General features: G+C 32.1%; 1 protein-coding gene across 1 annotated transcript; it reads left to right on the top strand.

The window, feature by feature from the left end:
* The first annotated feature begins 424 nt into the window (after positions 1–424).
* On the top strand, positions 425–13,997 carry LOC134690048 (aldehyde dehydrogenase 1A1-like). Its single transcript, XM_063550020.1, has 14 exons — positions 425–475; positions 1,826–1,930; positions 2,589–2,729; positions 3,752–3,881; positions 5,570–5,631; positions 6,177–6,305; positions 7,720–7,833; positions 8,259–8,361; positions 9,046–9,230; positions 9,941–10,105; positions 11,205–11,362; positions 12,149–12,223; positions 13,211–13,250; positions 13,629–13,997. Exons 1-14 carry the CDS (start codon positions 428–430, stop codon positions 13,995–13,997), a joined length of 1,824 nt encoding a protein of 607 aa, XP_063406090.1. The 5' UTR covers positions 425–427.
* Positions 13,998–20,609: the final 6,612 nt, after the last annotated feature.

Raw genomic sequence — 20,609 nt, 5'->3', positions numbered from 1 at the left:
TCATAGGGTATATGTACATGAATCAAAAATAAGTTCAAAAACGGGAATTTAGTTTTAACTTTTACGTCAGGTGGTCTCTGGACAATTATACCACATCTTCTTATTTTTATCATACATAAATCATGATGCATGAAGATTTAAATGGAAGTATATTTTTTTTCGTGTTAATACTTATGTAACTTTTTTCTAAAAATCACCCCCGTATTATCATGTGTGCCCCAAGAAATATGATTTTTTTTTCATATTTGCATAACCTAATATTTTCCCTGTTCACCACCTTATTGACAAAGCTTTGTTCCAATAAAGAATCCATAACATATCTTTTTCTTTTACTTTTTGGCATACTTCTAACAAGAAATCGGTTAAACTGTGCAGATTTTTTTTTAATTTTCCGTTTTTAAAGAAGATTTGGAGAAAAGTATTATCAATGGGACTGCCTTCTCCAATCGTGAATCCAGAAATCTTGTACAAAAAGGTAAGACTTTCAAATTGTTTTCTTGTTAACGAATCTTATATAAATTAAAAAGACATGCAACAGTTAACATATCACAAAACAAGCCAAAAAAATACCCCTCCCCCCACACTCCGGAGAAGTAATTTATAAGAAAATGATAGATAATAGTTTGATAGATTACAAAAGAAATGGTAATATTAAAAATTCGCAAGGGTTCCGCAGTGTCTCGCCTACTTTCGCTGTGAATCGCAGACTCAACAAAAAAGAGAAAAAAAATTATTAAAAATATTCCTCTCGATACTATCTTTTGATTGTCAAAAGCTTCTGTCCAAGTTTTGTAAAAATCCAGGATAGTTCATGAATCGAATAAATGTTTTAAAAACTTTAACCGAAAACTGTAAATAAAGTTAACTGGAGGAAAAACTAAGTTCATTTATAAATAAAATACGGATTTTTTTTTAAATTATTTTACTAATTTACTTCTGAATACCATTTTAGGATCATAAACAACCCTCTGTCCAAGTATGGTAAAAGAAAATCCAGGATAGTTGAAGAAAGTTATCAAAATTTCAAAATCTATCACCACAGAGTGAATATTTGTGGACGCCGACGCCGACTAAGAAATATATTGGATCGCTATGTCTCGTTTTTTCGACAAAAATGTGTTATTGCAATACGATTTCTCTGAATAAGAACAGGCGGTGCCCATTTGATAATTATACCAGCTAAGTTATATTATGAGGGGAAGATTTTACCTCATCTTTTCCATTTTATAACCGCAATGTTGTCTAAATGAACATGATGGAGTCAGGAGTTCACATTTTTTTTTACAATTCAAAAAGAGGTGAACGATACTAGAAGGACATTCAAACTCAAAAGTCAAATGCAATGTGAGCAGCAATTATTAAACTATCTGCATTCCACTGCTGATATTCTAAACAATTATTAGAAAACTCGTAAAGTATACTTTTCAGAGGCGGATTTAGGGGGGGCAGGGGGCCCGTCCCCCCCTTTTTGAAAAAAACCATTTGGTTGCTTAAATAGGAAATCACTGAAGGCTGACTGGAGCGGGCACCCTATAAGGCCAGTCATTGGGCCCCCACGTATGAAAATTTCTAGATCCGCCACTGCTTTTTTAGAAAGAAACTGTTATGTTCTCATCAACGTTAAATCCAACACAACAAAGAATACTAACAAAGATGCAGTAAACTGTGGAGGGTCACTACTGCATTTTTTTCGACAGCATGCCGAGTGCCCTGTATAATTTAATTTACTATTTTGATTAATATGGAATATTAAACATAATTTATTCGTTATCATATTTGAAATTTTATTTACTTTAGATATTTTAAAAGTGAATCTATTTTCCAGATTTTCATTAACAATGAATGGGTTGATTCGGTGAGTGGAAAAACGTTCCCGGTGATTAACCCATCTACAGGAGAAATCATCGCTAATGTCCAAGAAGGGGATAAGGTAATAGTGTAACTGAAACAAAAATACAGGATGAACGCTCACCAATTCTAGATTATAGAGATATGAGTTAATATTTTTTAAATTGTGAACCAAAATTTGTGATTACTCAGCAAGGTTTCCGCTGTCAATATGCACTTTCACGGTCGAAAATGCAGTCTTTACTGGCGAAGGTAGTACATGTAATATTATTCCTATTCATAAGCTATTCTATTTTGTTAAGGAGGAGGGAGAAGTGACGGCAGGACAGCAAATAAACAATAAAGACCTCGATAAGATATTTAAAGAGCAATACACAATCGCAAACAATAGACAAGTGTCTTTGCAACTCCTCAATTGTCAGGGTTCAAGTAATATAAAATCTGCCATCAACACAAAATTCTTTAAAAAGTCAACAAATACATAGTATAGTGCAAACACTGATGCGTTTCCCGGATCCTGCCCTTTTGCCGGGTTTCATTTTTTTAGACGACTAACCTACCGCTCAGCGTAGGTTCACATATCTTCATAGAATAGAATATAAGATAATGAGTACATTTAGACTTTCGAAAAATGGCATTACAGATTTAAAAGAACTTTGATCAACTTTTGTAGGTTTGATATTTGTACTTCATGCATGTACATTGCTCATGTGCTATTTCATTATATATAATATTTGAAGGCTGATGTAGACCTGGCGGTGATTGCAGCAAAGAAAGCCTTTGGACATGATTCAGAATGGCGGACTATGGATGCCAGTGTCCGTGGTGAACTACTTTATAAACTGGTAAATTTGATTGAAAGAGATGCAGTTTACATTGCGGTAAGTTTAATGTGAAATATATTTACTAGAGTTACTCCCCTTGGAACACAATAATTTGATACTTGTTAAATTGTTCACTTTGATTGACCTGCTTATGTTCATAACGGAGCTTTCTTTAATAATACTTTTCGTTACTGCTCTCCACACCGGACGTTTTTTTTAAAAGACTTTTAACGATTTTAGTTGGGTCTATTTTTAATATTTTTTTGATGTGCTAACGAACTTTTTTTAAATCGTTTTCCCTTCTTTGCAGTTTTCGATTTGTCGATGTGTTTCGATATATTTTTTTCTCTTTCCAGTGAATAGTCACATAATTCAGAGTGATTTATACATAACTTATGCATACAAAAGAGAATGCAATAAGTTTATGAAATCCTTCAGGGTATACATAGAGCAATTTATGATTGTTTGCTTAACGTCCAGTGACACATATTAGATAAGGACAAGAACATTGATTAAAACAAATACAAATAAGAACGTTTAACAAGGTAACATATGAAATGAAGGAAATGTGAACTTTAAGTGCATGTTGGATAGCGATAGACATTGTTCCTTGAAAAGGGCCACATATGGACCCCTTAAAGATTTGTAGCAAGAGATATTTAACGTGAAAAGCCCTCGGTACTCCACTATTTTGGACATCCGTTTACATTAAAAAAAAAATACCGGGACATGCGAGCCAATTGAAACATACTGCATAACCAATTTCGTCATATTTTTTTTTTACAGAAGGTCGGAAAAAGATTGAAATAACCTTGACACGAAATGGGATAGTGATGTTATTTTGGAACACATTTGCTATCCATACATTTAATTCATTATTCCTAAAACTGATAGTACGATGAAAAAGAAATAAAGAGCTAAAGTGTAAATGAAATATCACTGCATTCAAATAGGGCAACACTCCTTTTTAAGGACAAAATCAAAAGAAGGAATATAAAAGTAAAAAAAAACAAGATTTAAACAAATTTAAAGAAATAAAACAAATCTATAAAATATTAACCTAAAATCATCATTTTCAGAGTTTGGAAACTCTGGATAATGGGAAACCATTTAAGGATTCTTATGGAATTGATGTCCCTTACACCGTGAAATGTCTCCGGTATTTTGCTGGATGGTCTGACAAAATACAAGGGAAGACAATCCCAATGGGTAAGAGAACTCATTAAATTTTTTATATTTTTTTTATAATTGGTAAAAAGTTGTAACTGATGACAACCTATGCACTAGAGGGGATAACTCGAATTACTTTTAAGGACAGAAGAGAAAATGTGGAATGAAAATATGTTGTCCATAAAAAAAAATATGAAAAAGTTTTAAGAACTCGAACTATACAAAAAGGAGTAACTTAGTCAGTGGTAAAATCGTAGAATCTGTAGAACGAATCGAATCTTACATCAGGGCCGTCACTACCTATGAGGCAGAATTGCCTCCCCTGAATTTTCTACACCAAATTTTTTTTTGAAGTAATACAATAAAGTATTGACAATATGTACACGAAGAACTTGAATTTATATTACAAAAAACACAAGTTTACAGTTTTAACACTGTTATCTTGATACGTGATATGTCTGTCATTTTTCGGATTTTTGATCGATAGTAAACCGTTTCATTATTTTTTTCCTGTGGCTGTCCGTCTGTTATTCTGTATTGAGGCGGTCAGTATTCGTATGAGAACACATATGAAACTTTGCTTTCGTTAATTTTGAGCAAAAACTTAACTATTAACATTTATTTGGGGGCTCAATCATTTAAGCAGAGGAAGTCCCTTTTGTATTGTGAATCTTTTAAGATATCAGAAATTCGTTACCGGCTGAATCAGCTGTTGGATCGGTTTTTTTAATCTCCCGATCGTACGAGAACATTATGGTCAATATCTTAGTAGGTAAACACTCCCATTCGTTGTAACAAGGACTTTCTATACTAGACTAATATAGAAAGTCCCTGGTTGTAGTTATATACATGTCTTTCCAGCTTTCAACAATTATATTGAAATTCAAGATCCTCGATAAAAAAATATATTGCGTTCTATAATCTAGCTTTATATGTTTTTTGAACTTACCAGCCTCTAAAAAAATATCTTTAAATGCAGAAAATACAGATAATAATTGTTTGCATGAAAATTGCTCCAAGGATCCAGCAAACCTGATCTTTCTTAAAGTAAGGAAATCGAAGAAAAACGTGCAATTTTAGCCATATCATTTGAGAAAAAAATCCGCGGTCACAATGTATTTAATGTTAACAATTATAGGTCAAAATACAGCCTTCAAGACGGAGCCTTGGCTCACCCCGATTCGAACAGCAATCTCAGCTTGTTTTTGCGTAAAAGTTGCTTCCAGGTTCAAGCAATACTGATGTTTCTTAAAGTAAGGAAATCGAAGGGAAACGGGTCATTTTTAGCCAATGACTGAGAGAGAAAAAAATCGACGGGGTTGCGCCCCAACCCTTCTATCTAAAGGGCCTCATTCGGCGGTCCCCAAACCCCAGCCTCCCCTGAATCAGAACCCTAGTTACGGCCCTGTACATGTACACATGCGCATGAATTATTGCACTTATGATACTATAAAAGCATGAAACTGATTTCAGTGGGTAAGGAACGTGTTTCAAGAATACATTGTTTTTTTATTACATGTAGTTGAGTCTTTAAAACAATGAATTTTCAATTTTTTTGTAATACTATAGCTAGCAAGATTTGTATTTTTCTTAAGAAACATTATTTTTGAAAAATGCACAGAATTATGTTGCTGTGTGCGTTTTTGTATTTCAATGACAACAAATTCTTGTGTAAATGAAACGTAATGTAAAAATTACTAAATCTATGTCCTTTTTTTTTTGATCAGATGGAGAATTTTTCTGTTATACGCGACACGAACCTGTTGGTATTTGTGGACAAATTATTCCTGTAAGTTCTATTTACGAAAACAAAGTTTCACACGCTCGTCATATGCTTAATTATGAAATACGCAGATGCCTGAGATGGGGTATGCTTATCAACTATAGAACTATCCAAGTCGGTGTTTCGCTTTTGCGTCATTGGCATTTCATTTGCGTCCAAATAAAACATTTCATTTGCGCCAATAATACAGGTGAATACAGGTTAAAAGTAAAAAAATAGTTTATCGCGATAATCGTTAATTCTTATAGGAAGATGTGGTGAGAGTGACAATGAGACAACACTCCATCCAAATAACAATTTAAAACAAAGTAAACCATTGCAGGTCAATGTACGGCCTTCAACACGGAGCCTTGGCTCACACCAAACAACAAGCTATAAAGGGTCCCAAAATTACTAGTGTAAAACCATTCAAACGGGAAAACCAACGGTCTAATCTATATAAATAAAATTCATGCATTAATATTAATCGTTTCGAACGTGTATCTGACTAATTTGTTTAAAATTTTTGTTAAAAATATCAATATTTTAATAAATTACATTTTATGTTTTAGTGGAATTTCCCTTTACTAATGATGGCGTGGAAAATTGGACCCGCCCTCTGCTGTGGAAACGTTATAGTGTTAAAACCAGCAGAACAAACTCCTCTCACAGCACTATATACTGCTCAACTGGCAAAAGAGGTAGATGCAATTCTATTCTAATATATGTATAAAAAAAAGTGCATTTGTAGTTCAAAAAACATAGTTTTCCATTGACAAAGTTTATGATTGGGAAGTAGATAACGTGTAGATTTAGGAGATAACTGTATTGTATTTTAAGCTCCGACGGCATCAATTGGGGATTTGATGGTCGCAAATTAAGTTTACTGGCGACGCGTTAGCGGAGACAGTAAACGGGTATTTGCGAACATCAAATCCCAAATTGATGCCGTCGGAGCTTAAAATACAATATTGTTATCTCCATTCTAATGAAACTGACAGAAAACAGCGTTAAAACATGCATTTAAAATCTGTCATATGCCGTTTGCGCTTGCGCGTACGTCCCATAGCATCAATTGTCAATTGATGCCATGTAAGAAAGTGACGTTATCCAATCAAAATAAACTTTACAAACGTTGTTGCATTAGAATTCAAAATGACTGACTACATGTACAACACATGTAGTTAATATATTATGTAGTCTACTCAGTATTGTTAGTTTTTTGTTAAAACGCATACTCAGTTGTCTGTTTTATCATCATGTATGACAAAGATCAAAGACTCATGCTTCACAATGTTCGAATTATCTTTCAACTCTTTTACATGAATTGAACATGTCTAATTGTTATTGGATTACAGAAAAAACAGTCTGCTTTAAAGGAGTAGGTCAGGTAAGGACCGATTTTGGCCTCAAATTTCAGATTCATCTGATAAACGATTTTGACCACTTTTTAAAGACTTTTATAAAAGTGTCTATTTCATTTGATTCAATTGGTTTATGTGAAAGATTTTAACTAATTAAGTCATTACAAACGATCGATCTGATTCAAGCTCAAATATGAAAAATCTACAAAATATGCCGAAAAATGTCACTTTTCAGATGTTTTTTTTGTCAAAAATGAAAGTGGCCGTATCCGTGTTCATCCTCGACATTTATATATATGTTATGTATTATCATCAAATACAGAGTACATTTCAATACTAAGGATGAACACGAATGCTGCCACTTTCGTTTTACACGGAAACCGTATAAAATTTAACTAAAACGCTAGTATTGTGAAGATTTCAGTAATTTAGCATGACTTTATGGTGCTAGTACACTATATATGTGCATTGTATTGTCAAAAATAGCCCATTTTTATGTAGCAGAAGCATTTTACTATCCAATAAATAAAAAAAAAGTTTACAGTTTAACAATTTTGTAAAACTGCTATATTTTGGGGCAAAAAAGGGGTCTTACTGGACCTACTCCTTTACGATAATATTGATTTGGTTTAGGTGTAAAATTCTGTTAAAACGTATTTTTTTTTTTTTATATATGTCTACTGTTTATATGTTAGTGTAAGTACCATATTCGCGAAAAAGTGATAACAAGTTATTTAACGTTTTTTTAAAGGCTGGTTTTCCGCCAGGAGTACTTAATGTTGTGCCTGGTTATGGTCTAACTGCTGGAGCGGCCATTTCTAATCATCCAGACATCGATAAAGTAGCGTTCACAGGATCAACAGAGGTAAAATATGTATCTTTAATGCAATCAAGGGGGTAGACCTTGTTTCAGGGAGATAACTCTTTAAATCAGTTATGCGTTTGTAAAAGTCAAGTTCATCAATGTATTTTAAGCATTTACCTGAAACAGATTAGAAATAATCTATGTAACAGAAGCTTATAATATATTTATGAAAATGGTTGACACAAACGTACTGATGATTTTAAGAGTTATTTCCCTTAACCTAGTTCTACCTCCTTAAAACGGTTAAAAATGAAAATATCAGTATAAAAACGTAAAAAAATGAATAAGGATGCGAAGTCATATGTTAAAGAACTAACTTAAAAATATCACTCTGTCAAATTTTTTTTAAATTAGTTTGATATATGAATACTACATCTACAAAAAAGACTATTATGTATTTCTCATAATCATTGATTTCATTTTAGGTTGGTCAAATTGTAATGGAAGCAGCAGCTAAAACAAATCTCAAGCGCGTGACACTAGAACTTGGCGGGAAAAGTCCAAATGTCGTGTTTGCTGACGCTGATTGTAAGTTCAACGTGAATTGAGTAAAATTAATAATTGTAAGGTGGTACGTAGAATCAATACATATTTTGATTGACTGGAGTGTATACATCAAATGGACCCAGAGTTTCAAACGACAAACTGTAAACACGCACCGTTGAAACAGACGTAAACGTGAAATTCTCTAGTTAATAAAATAAAAATCAAATGTAAATATTATGGATCTTCTTTCTCTTTTTTATATATACATTTCCGGAGTTTTGGATGATACTTAGAGTTTGATGACAAATGTTTACGTAAACGGATGAAATACGAACATATTTACTTAATATAAGAAGTATGAACACTAATAACTGCTGCTACTTATTTTAAGCTTATATTTGTTAATAGAAAATGAACATATTTCAAATTAGAGATAACTATTAGTATTAAATAATGACAGATGAAAATAGGAAAATCAAAATACAAAATTCCAATAAAGTAAGACATCACCCCGGCCAAAAAACAAAAGCCACGAAACGACTAAAAACAGTATCAAAACCATTCCAAGAACACTAAATATTTAACAAAACACGAACCCATCAGAACCTACAACGAACTCCTCTGATCATCCAGACAAGTAAGAATTTCTTTTCTACTGCCATTTCCGCGCTCGATTTCGATTGAAGAAAGTCTTGTATTAAATTCCTTTTTTCTTCAAAATTACAGTGGATTTTGCAGTGGAGATGTCTCATTTTGGCTTATTCTTCAACATGGGACAATGTTGTTGTGCGGGCTCTCGTTTATATGTACAAGATGAAATATATGATGAATTTAAGAGTAAACTGGTGGAGAAAGCAATCAAAAGACCTGTTGGAGATCCTTTCGATGAGGGCAATGACTCAGGACCTCAGGTGTGTATGACACACATAGCATGCATAGATCCATGTTATATTTGTCAATACATGATATAAAAAAACAGCTTAAAAATCAGTCTCAAAATTAATTAGCACACGCAATAGCCTTTCAAAAAGGGCTAAGTCGACTCTTAGCTGATGAAAATGGAAAGTGCTCTCGCTTTGTGGATTAATTCATTTACTAGAATAGCCACGTGCATCAATCAACAAGTTTTACCACACACGTGAGGTCACACGTTATGAAGTAATATATATCGTTTGACGTTGTTTTTTACAAAACTCTAGAAGATTCGGCTATTTATAGATAAAAGTTACCTGTGTATCAATATGCATGATTAATGACCAGGCAAAATCTAATTGCTAAAACAAAGAGGACAAATCTGATACTCTACGGGATTGAAGGACATTTACTAGGTTTGGATTGTCATAACCAATCAATAAACTTTGATTATTCACCTCTCGTACTATCTTCCAATCATGTAGCAAGACAAATTCACGCACTAAATGTCCATCTTGTAATTCTTAATATTATCGACTCCTAGGAGTCGATAATAACCTTCTGCCAGATAAGTACTCAGTTGAAGAAAAGTGAGAATTCAGAAACGTTGGTTGACGTTGACATATACTTCAATCTCCCACAAAATCTAAAAAAAAAACATTCTTCTTAGGTTTACAAAAATCTAAGTTATAATGTGTGTTATGTTTAGGTGGACCAGGATCAGTTTAACAAGATACTAGAGTTAGTAGAAAGTGGAAAGCAGGAGGGAGCAGTTCTTGAATGTGGTGGGAAAAGACAAGGTGTCAACGGATTTTTCATTGAACCGACTGTTTTCTCAAATGTAAACGAAGACATGAGAATTGGAAAAGAAGAGGTAAAAATAAAAACTGAGCAAAACAATTGACAAACTTGATGAATTTGATCATTTTTTACTTGACACTGATATAATAAGCACCTTAACGACCAAAACTTGTCAATTCTTATTTGGAAGCCATAAACACATTGATTCAATAAATCATATTTAAGAATGCCCGAATGCATATATTCACATAAGGAAATCTAAATGCACACCTCAAAAAATCCATATGAAGTCTAAACCTACCAGAGTACGCCAAGAAATCCCCCCCCGCCACATATATAAGTACACACTTAATGTGTGTGGCAAAAAAAGAACTAGTATTGAATATTACTGTATAGCTACTTAATAAATGATACAGAACGTAGCAAAAACTAAGCGTGCAGTTTTCTAAACTTCTGACTAAGTCCAATAAAGTTTAAAAACATCGAAGTCAACGGTCACAAACATATGTTTATAGTAGTTAGAGCTTTCCTTTACATACATAGAAGTTATAGTATGAATTTTGGTAATTTATCAAAATGAGAAAGTCTTCAATACTGGAAGCATTCAAAAACAACTTCTATTGATCCTTCAAAAACAAATGCAACAATTACAATTTCTTAGGTTTAAATGTGTTTTATACATTTATTTCAATCTTAATCATCAATTTCTTCGTCTGTTTTTTTTCTCAGTACCGTTTTGTTTTTATTATGGGACGTAACACCACTACTAACCGTGTATGAAGTATCCCCGCCTTTCCTCTAAACCTATATGGAATATAAAGGGACGTAACACCACTACTTACCGTGTATGAAATAAGCCCCGCCTCTCTACTAACCTAATATGAAATATACACAGTCTCCATGCGGACGCTTTTAACCAATCATATTCTTAAAAATATATAGGAGGTAAGACAAATGCAATTACCCTATAATATGAATACGTGAATTTAGTGTATTACAGCTTTAAATTTGACGAATGTGTATCTTTAATCACACGTACATTTTTTTTCTTCAAAAGATCAACTTTCTTCATGATTTTTTTTTTAAATGACTACAATGTATCTAAATATTACATGCAAAAATTGAATATTCCTATTATAACCGTCATTCATGCAAAAAATATTTCTTTGCAGATTTTTGGACCAGTACAAACTCTCATTAGGTTTAAGACTATGGACGAGGTGATCAAAAGAGCTAACAATACAGCATACGGTTTGGCTGCTGCCATCTTTACCAGGGATATCAACAAGGTGATGACGTATACTAGTCGTGTCAGAGCTGGAACCATATGGTATGTAAATGGACACGTTTTATATTCAAAATTTTACTTTTACATTTTTCTGTGTGAATGGATGATACATTTATATCAAAATAAAACGAAATATCATCAAATAAAAGTAAATTGGAAAAACACTAGGCGGATAATGGTGAACCTTGGAGATTGAAATAAACAATTGATTTCCCCATAGGCGACATTGGTAGCCTTTTTCGAGAAACAGACTTTAGAAAGTTGATTTTTTTTAACGAAATCTTGCTAGAATCACAGAAAAGTTATTAGGACAGTATTTTTTGGTGCAAAAAATATGGATTCACGTTGCGTTTCTTAGCGTTTTTGTACTTATCTCCCATGCCTATCTTTTAAAAATACGTGTCTTGTCCTAGCGTTGAAAAGTCATCTCAGTGCCTTGAGAGCTACGGAATAAATTCTATTTTGCCTTTTGTATAAAGCAGAGTGCACGAAGTCTCTAATAATAAAAAAATAACGGGCACACATATCGACCAATCAGGATTAGCCATACTCTTCAATCTGAATACCATGTTATGCTCATAAAATGGCTGCGCCCATAAAATGTAATGGTGTATTATAACCTGGAGTACGATTTACATCAGATTCGTAATTAGAAGGGGTAAAAACGATACAGTAACACCACTGGAAATTCTTCTTTTATTGTTTTGGGATAATAAGTTATCAGTATGATTAATAAACCCGTAGAACATTATTTTTATAAGTCTAACCCATGCATAATATATAGTTAACCCTTAAAAAGTTCTAATCATTTGAATATTATTTGGACAGGGTGAATTGCTACAACGTTTTAAGAACAACGTGTCCTTTTGGTGGTTTCAAGAAATCTGGAATTGGAAGGGAGTTGTAAGTAATGTTCCTCCATTGTGTAAATATACTAGTCAACAAAAGAAACGATACAAGACTTTTTTTCAAATTAAAAATAAAGTTTTCCGTTCATTGGTCCAATATTGAAGGTAGTAATACTTAATCAATAAGGAAATATAAATCCGTTAAAAAAAAAAAAAATTTTGCTTTTTTGTTTTACATAAAACGACAATTATACATTGTCAACTGATTTACCATAGAAAGTATGTGTAAAGTGATACATGTATTCAAAAAGCGGTAGCAATCTTAAAACTAATCCGAAAGGTTTCAAATTTACTGTGTTTTGTTTTCATATCTAAAGCATTGATTTGAGACGAAAATAATTTTTTTTTGCATTTTATGAGATTTAAAAAAACACCTTTCTTCCCAAAAATTAGAAAAATCAATATTTTAACCCATTAGTTACATCATGAACATAACTTGATTAGCATATTGAATATTTTAAAACAAATTTGAAATTGAATTAAGTGCTTAGAAAATTACATGTAGATTTTTTTCTCAACTTTCCGCAAAACTAATTTGCACCCTTTGATCATTTACACGGAATTTAGATACTTTCCGACAAATTTTGATTTTCATTATCACATGTACATACATTGCAAATGTAAGCTTTTTAAAATAGTGTATCTAATTTTATTTTATATTAAAGACTTTTTGATAAATTTTATTTAAAAGTCGTGTATCGTTTCTTTTGTTGACTAGTATACAATAAAATAGAAATTAAGATTGATGGAAAAGTAACAGTACACGCATTATTTGTATTTTACTATAATGAGAACATGTTGTGGTTATTGTGTTGATTATAATGTAATGGCTATATTTACAACAAAACGCTGAAAGCTGCAATGTATAATTTATATTTACCCCAACAGGGTATTTATTAAGGTGAATATAAAATTTATTCCAAGCCACTTTTTATAAATATGAATACATTTTTTTAATGGTGAACTTTTGAACTGCTTTCAGGGGAGAATATGGCCTTCACCAATACTCAGAGGTTAAAACAGTAAGTATCCCAATATAGGGTAAAACACTTTAAGAATTAATCAAATAAGAAGATATGGTATAATTCCAAACAAGAAAACTCTCCACCAGAAACCAAATGACAAAGACGTTAATAACTATTGGTCACCGTCCAAATTTCAAAAATTATCAAATCCCATACGGCATAGTCAGCTGTAAAAGTAGCTAATTTTCACATTTTATAAATATATATAGCAACTCAAAACACATATTAAATCGATTAAGAGGAACAGTATATACATTTTTAATACAAAATGAGGAAATCGAGGAAAATAAACTAATCTGTATCTTCTACTTTATAAAACATTGTATTTGACCGAACACAGAATCTTTACAAAATGAAAGTAATTTAATATTTTAGGTCATTATCAATGCACCGAACGCACCTATTGAAAAGCCAGCAATTGAAGCTGAAAAAATCGAAATCGTAACGGATACATCGAGGAAAATATATAAATCTGTAATCGATTTCGTACCTGCCAAATCTGAAAACACCGAAACTCCAGATCAAGCAATTATTGATAATCCAAAGAACCCATATGTATCAACATCCGGGGTGATGATCAGTATGCCCAACCAGAATATCGTGAATGCCGACGATAATCAACAGATCATTGAAGGTACGGACAACATTGGTAAAAGTGAAGTTATCGATAAAACATCATGTAGCAATGACGATGTTGGTGATGGTAATGACAAGGAAGAGGAAGACGTTACTACTAAAATGTAAAACTGTGTTTATTCAAATGTTAAAATACTAAAATATATAAACATCTGTATTTAAAAATAAAGGCAACAGTAGTATACCGCTGTTCAAAACTCATAATTTTATGGACAAAAAACAAAATCGGAGCAACAAACCAAAACCGAGGGAAACGCATCAAATATAAGAGGAGAACAACGACACAACATTAAAATGTAACACACACAGAAACGGACTAAGCATTAAACAAAATCCTATGAGAATAACAAATGTAACATCAAAACCAAATACATGAACGATAGATAAGTACCGTGACACGTCTTATAGTAATGTGAATTAACATTCAAAAATAAGTGAAAACAAATGACACAACGTTAAAATGAAACACACAAAGAAACCAACTATACTATAACAATGGCCATATTTCTGACTTGGTACAGGACATTTTCAAAGGGAAACATGGTGGGTTAAACCTGGTTGGTCCTTTTTTTATGGTCATTAAAAACAATAAAAAGTTAGAATCACAATGCTCTTCTATACTTATAGCTTTTGTGTATTGTGAATATATATAAAAGTAGATGCGTTATGAGTGCCAGATAAATCTCCATTTAAGTCACAATGTGTAATAGCAAATCATTTTAGATCAAAGTACAGAGACTTTACCCTTACCGAACAACAATTTATAATGGACCCTACAAATAATCAGTTGTGATTAAGATGTAATCGTTAAAGGACACGATTCCAACATTAACAAAGAAAACTTTTTTGTTTGAATGTATGATAAACGAAACCTAATTCATATCGAAATACAAAATATTTGATGATTTTCAGCCGTTAATTTTGATGTATAAGTGGGCAGATGCGGAAAGAAAAACTAAAATATGGATCGATTACTTTGAAATTCGTATTAACGACTATTGATCAACGGAAATTAGTATTTTGGGATTACATCTATTTGGTTTCTCATTGCTTCCGTCACTCAAATGATATAAGTAGTTTCTTTTTTTGCCATCGTCTTAAATTTGATTATCCCTCTTTATACGTGTTCGAAATGATAACTTTTAAGAAATACCACTACAAGTAAAAAAAAACTTCCTTTGGATTATTGGTTTGTGAGCCATTTGAACGACTATACAGGAAAATAAAGTCAATAGTAGTATACCGCTTTTAATCAGTCATAACTATATGAAATTGAAGAAAAACATCTGATTTCAAACAAAATACGACGGAAACACATCAAGTATAATACGAAAACAAATTACAAAAACAAATATACGATTCTTAACATACGGAAAATAAACAGTCGTCCAGATTTTTGCTGCTGTTATTATCCACCGAATTGTCAAGGTATGCTGCATTTCACATATTTTTCGTTACAAATATTATTAAAAGTTAATTACGTTTAATAAAAAGAATAAACAAAATTAATGAACTTCGAGGTAAATTCCAAAACGGTGGGTATAGTTCATTAACACATGACACTCTTCTTGTTAGTTATGATGGCCTCAGTTAGCCCTGGTTTGATATGAAATTCATATTGGCTATTGATACTTTACCAAACGGTACATGTTTTATTAGACAAATCTAACAAAGGAAGGACCAAATAGTATTCGTAGGTATCATTTTTTTTTTACTTAGACATTCGCATGAATCATCAAAATTAAATTTGTCGGAAACAGCCAATAGCTTTACTGTGTGGTTTTTTAAAGACGCACATTTGTCGTGGAGTACGATCGCCAAATTTCATAATCATTGAGCCGTAACAAATGCAATTGGGAGATTGGTGAGCCTTGGCTCACCAACCTACAATTTGCATCTCAAATGCAAAAAAAGTTGAATAAACCGATGTCAAAACCAACAAATATACTCGTATCGTACATGTAAAGATTGCTTAGCATGAGTCCGATATTCCTTTGGTGACAGAAACTACGCAATATAATAGTATCCGTGTGTCAGGTGGAGTGATACTTTAGAAAAAAACTCCTATATGAGACCTTTATTTCTTTGACTACTTACCTGATCCGGTTATACTTAAGGTTGTTTTAGATTGAAAATAACTTCCATGTTTGCATTTTTCTTTTTTCAAATAATGTGGCTCGGAACTTTTATTGTCACATATGAATTTATGAAAATATTGCTTTAACCTATGAACAACTGTCATACAAATGTGAAGCTAAGCTAGCTATAAAATCAGAATTAACCCACCATCTTTTGGAAAATTCCTGCATCAAGCAAACGTTAGAAGTTGTTATGTTGATATGATGTAACATTTTATTTTGTCAATTTTTATAGCCCTTTTCGAATTCTGTTTGAATTTACCTCGAGGTTCGGTATTTTTGTAAATACTTTTTTTGTTTAATGTCATCAGAAGGGGAAAATGTTTGTTAGCTATCAATATGTACCTTATATGGAACAGTCCTTGTTGTCAACTTTCACCAAAATGACGAAGAAAAATACTTTAAGGGGAGTGTTGGTGTTAAGAGAGAGGGGCGAAAGATATTCGAGGGACATTCAAACTTATTTTGGAAAACAAACTGACAACGCCATGACGAAACGCGCGTCTGGCGTACACACACAATTTAATCCTGGTAACTCTGATGAGTTTATTTATGGATAAAAAAGAAAATGCCAACAGAAAAACAATTGTACACTTTACACAACATAGAAAACAAATACCGAGCAACACGAACCCCACCATAAACTGTGAAATGGTTAGTAGATCCTTCCCATTATGTTGCACCGTTTGTGTTGCTCATGTTATTACAAACCCGGTAAATACTAGTAGTCTACATTGTAATTGATATGGATATATTTATAAATTAACTGTTTACAAAATTAGATTTTTTTGAAATACTAAGGCTTTTCTACCTCAGGCATAGATTATCTCAGCTGTATTTGGCAACACTTTTAGGAATTTTGGTCCTCAAAACTCTTCAACTTCGTACTTTATTTGGTCTTTTAAACTTTTTTGGATTCGAGCGTCACTGATGAGTCTTTTGTAGACGAAACGCGCGTCTGGCGTATATACAAATGTTAGTCCTGGTAGCTATGATAAGTTTATTTAGTAGGTCACTTTCGTGAAAAGGGAACAGGATTGTAGTTACGACACAAGGAACATATCCGACATCATCTGTAAGACAGATATTCCATAACGGTCAACTAACTTGATTGTGTCCGTAATATTTACGAAAAGATGATTTTCACTTCACCACTTGGAACTCTGGGTTGAATAGCTTCCTTGTAAGGAGCAGCGACTTAAACAAAAAAGCCAGTCGTAAACGTTATATTGTGAGTTAACACTGGTTTTTTAAATTAATCAACTGTTAATTAAGGTAAATTATACAGCTGGGTACCACTTTCGAAATGAATCTTTCCGGTTGACTAATATATTGATTTTTAGCTGCCTATGTGCCAAATGATGTACACAGAGAACTACCGATTACTTATTTGTTTAAACTACAGAAAGGTGATTATAATTTCAAGTGTTGTTGATTAGTGTCTCTTTCTTTAAATTCAACTAGAAGATGCTCTCGAAATCGCGGCCGTACAATTGGGCAAGTGTTGAAACAAAATGTTTTTAAATTTTGCGAATATTTTAGAGGAGAAGCTGCAAAATGAAATCGGTCTTTTCCTCTAGTAGTATAGAAAAGAGCTTCTGAATTTTTTTTGCATTGTTTGAATGGGCATTTTATTTGTCACCAAAATGCATCGGTTTTGCACACCGTTAAAGTACACATGGTGACCAGTTAAAGGTGTGTTCATTCTCACCCGTAGGTCACTGATTATTAGTGATCTCATAGGAAATCACACATCACGCTACACAAAAATATGCATCTTAATAAGACCCAGCTAATCCTTACTTAATCCTATAAACAGTCTACATGGCAGAGACTCATCAAACACGAATAGAAAAACCAATTTGGTTTTAACCAGGCTAAGAGTGAAACTAGGACTATTCGCATCTGATAAAAAATTATGAACCCCTATTTTGGACATATGTACCTATAATGAGTCTTTGTTTGGTCAAACATCGATGTCAATATAATGGGATATTATACAACTGTCGTACAAATGAGAGGTTTATCTAGCTATAACACCAGGTTTATTTCATACTGTTTTACACACAAATGCATGTAGCAAGTCATAACTATGACAGTTGTGATCCATCCGTTTAATGAGTTGGAGCTTTTGAGTTTGCCATTTGATTAGGAACTTCCCATTTTGAATTTTTATCTGAGTTCCTCATGTTTGTCATTTTAATTTTAACAACGAACAACAAAAGCGGCTGTAAACAGTCCTCCTAGTGCAAACTGTTTTATAGGTGATGAAGTATATATACAGAGAATCGAATAAACGAATTGGATTTACATGGTTTACAAAAGAAAAAGTATGTGCCAGTTGTTATCAATTTGCTTGATGTGTTTGAGCTCTTGATTTTGCTATTTGCTAACGGACTTTTTTTTATTTCCTCGGAGTTCGGATTTTTTGTTATTTCACTCTTCGACTAATCGCAGCTTATACGCGAATGTGCCACGAACAATAAAGGCGTCTGTACATAGTTCTCTGGATGAAAGTGTTGTGTAGGTGATGGGGGATAAATAGAAGTAAATAAACGAATAAAATTTAAATAGTCTAAATAAGAGAAAGCCTGTACCAAGTCAGTAATACATCGACTAATGTGTATGAGCTATTGATTTTGCATATGCTTAGGGTATTTCCGGTTTGAATTTCCTCTGAGTTCGGCATTTTGTTATTTTTACTTTTTAGGTTAAAAGAAAAAAAACTCATTTTTATCATTTATGTAATCTCAACTGGAATTTATTCAAGGTTTTAAATATATTTACATATCTTGAACATATGAAAATATAAAATATGTATCGTGCATTAAATTAAAGAGATCACACAGGTGAAAACATGACATAAAACAGTACACAGAGAAATAAATTAAACAAAAAAAAATCAATCATAATTCATTCTTATATGCACAGTAAGAGTTTATTCCCTTTTGTATCTCTTCTAAATGTCAAACTTTTTAAGTCATCTTGTGGTTTATTTTTAAATTAGAAATAAATATTTGGAAATCTGAAGGAAAGTTTTCTTTTTGTATTTAAAAAATCAAGTTAAACATTTCTTACACAAGATCTGAAAAGATTGTTAATGACATACTATTTAATTATGTTTTCATCATCATTTATCATATAATATCAATGTAACTTAGCATTTAGTTTTGTGTTGATTTTAAGAATTTGAACTGATTATCTTCACCAACACACCATAAGGGTAACATAGAACTTTTGACCACTTGTATTTCAAATTAAATCACAGAACCCTTAAATTACAATAATTGTTTATTTATCAAACTAAAAATGTTTCATTTTATCATGATATTGGTTTTATCAGTCTATAAGAGTTCAACAATTCGCGACAACTAAAACACAGTAACTGTTATGAAAAAGAACTAAACAAACGAATTGAACGACATTTTGTTAGTCTATATGATATCACAAATCTACCAAAAGTTCATACTACTACATTGCATCAAGGGTTTTATCACGAGGTTTCAAACTTTAAAGGGAATGTAAAGTATACTTAAAGACAGGGATGGAAGATTTCAAACTGTATCTTTAATTGTACTTTTTATACTTGAAAATTAATATATAAATGATGTGATTACTAATTGAAACTAACTATATTTGTCTGCAATTTTGTTATCATTTGCCCCTTAAATATCACAGTAATTAATATCAGAAATATTATCTACATAAAATATTAAATAAGGTAATTATAGAAATAATATATATGTACTCCTTACAACAGTTTCCATATATTCTGGGGAATAATAGTTTTATCAAGGTAAAGGGAAGGGGGATACGAAGTAGGTTTTTTGTTAACGCTAACATTAAATGACAACATGAAATCACAGGACTATAAAAAACGTATTTTGAATTTGCAACATCACTTAAAAGAGCGACGAAAGATCCCAAAGGGACAGTCAAACTCATAAATTTAAAACAAACTGACAACGCCATGGCTAAAAATCATTCATTTCAAACTATATGTACATTGTAGGTTGAAAATTTAAACATTTGATCCTTAATGGAAGCATGCATTATCTTGCTACAAGATATACATTTTTTAGTTCAGAATATAACGTTAAACACAGCAACAAACTGTTCCCGTTATGCATTTGTATATGGCTTTATCTCAGTGTTACATTAAATATCTATCATAAATCTTCTTACGTATAGTGGAAATAGTTATCAAAGTGAAAATATTGTTCTTTTTCCTGACCACATTTACCAAATAATCATTTACCTCTTAAATAAATAAATATCATGATATTGGTGTTAACAAATTAAACATATTTAGGATGACCTAAACGAAACAAAATTACAAAACATGGACGTATGAGCAAAACACAACAAGTACAATAGACAAATGATAAAAGTGCCCTATTGAAAATGTAAACTCTAAAATATCAACAACAAATTGATAAAAAAAAATGAAAGCTTTCAAATGAGAAATATTTTAGCAGATAACAGTATAGGAATATTGCATGCTTATTGTTGAATAATGTCCCGACTTAGTACGCTCATATGAGTATACAAAATTACTTCTATCTAGCCTTTTTTTTTTAAA

The sequence above is a fragment of the Mytilus trossulus genome, chromosome 11, assembly GCF_036588685.1.
Source record: "Mytilus trossulus isolate FHL-02 chromosome 11, PNRI_Mtr1.1.1.hap1, whole genome shotgun sequence".
Classification (NCBI taxonomy): domain Eukaryota; kingdom Metazoa; phylum Mollusca; class Bivalvia; order Mytilida; family Mytilidae; genus Mytilus; species Mytilus trossulus.
The sequence above is the reverse complement of the archived record's forward strand: the minus strand, read 5'-3'. Positions and strand labels throughout refer to the sequence as shown.

Coding starts and splice junctions, on each gene's coding strand:
- LOC134690048 (XM_063550020.1), top strand. CDS start 428: ATGGGACTGCCTTCTCCAATCGTGAATCCAGAAATCTTGTACAAAAAG. Junction 3,882..5,569: donor AGGGAAGACAATCCCAATGG/GTAAGAGAACTC, acceptor TTTTTTGATCAG/ATGGAGAATTTTTCTGTTAT. Junction 12,224..13,210: donor TCTGGAATTGGAAGGGAGTT/GTAAGTAATGTT, acceptor AACTGCTTTCAG/GGGAGAATATGGCCTTCACC.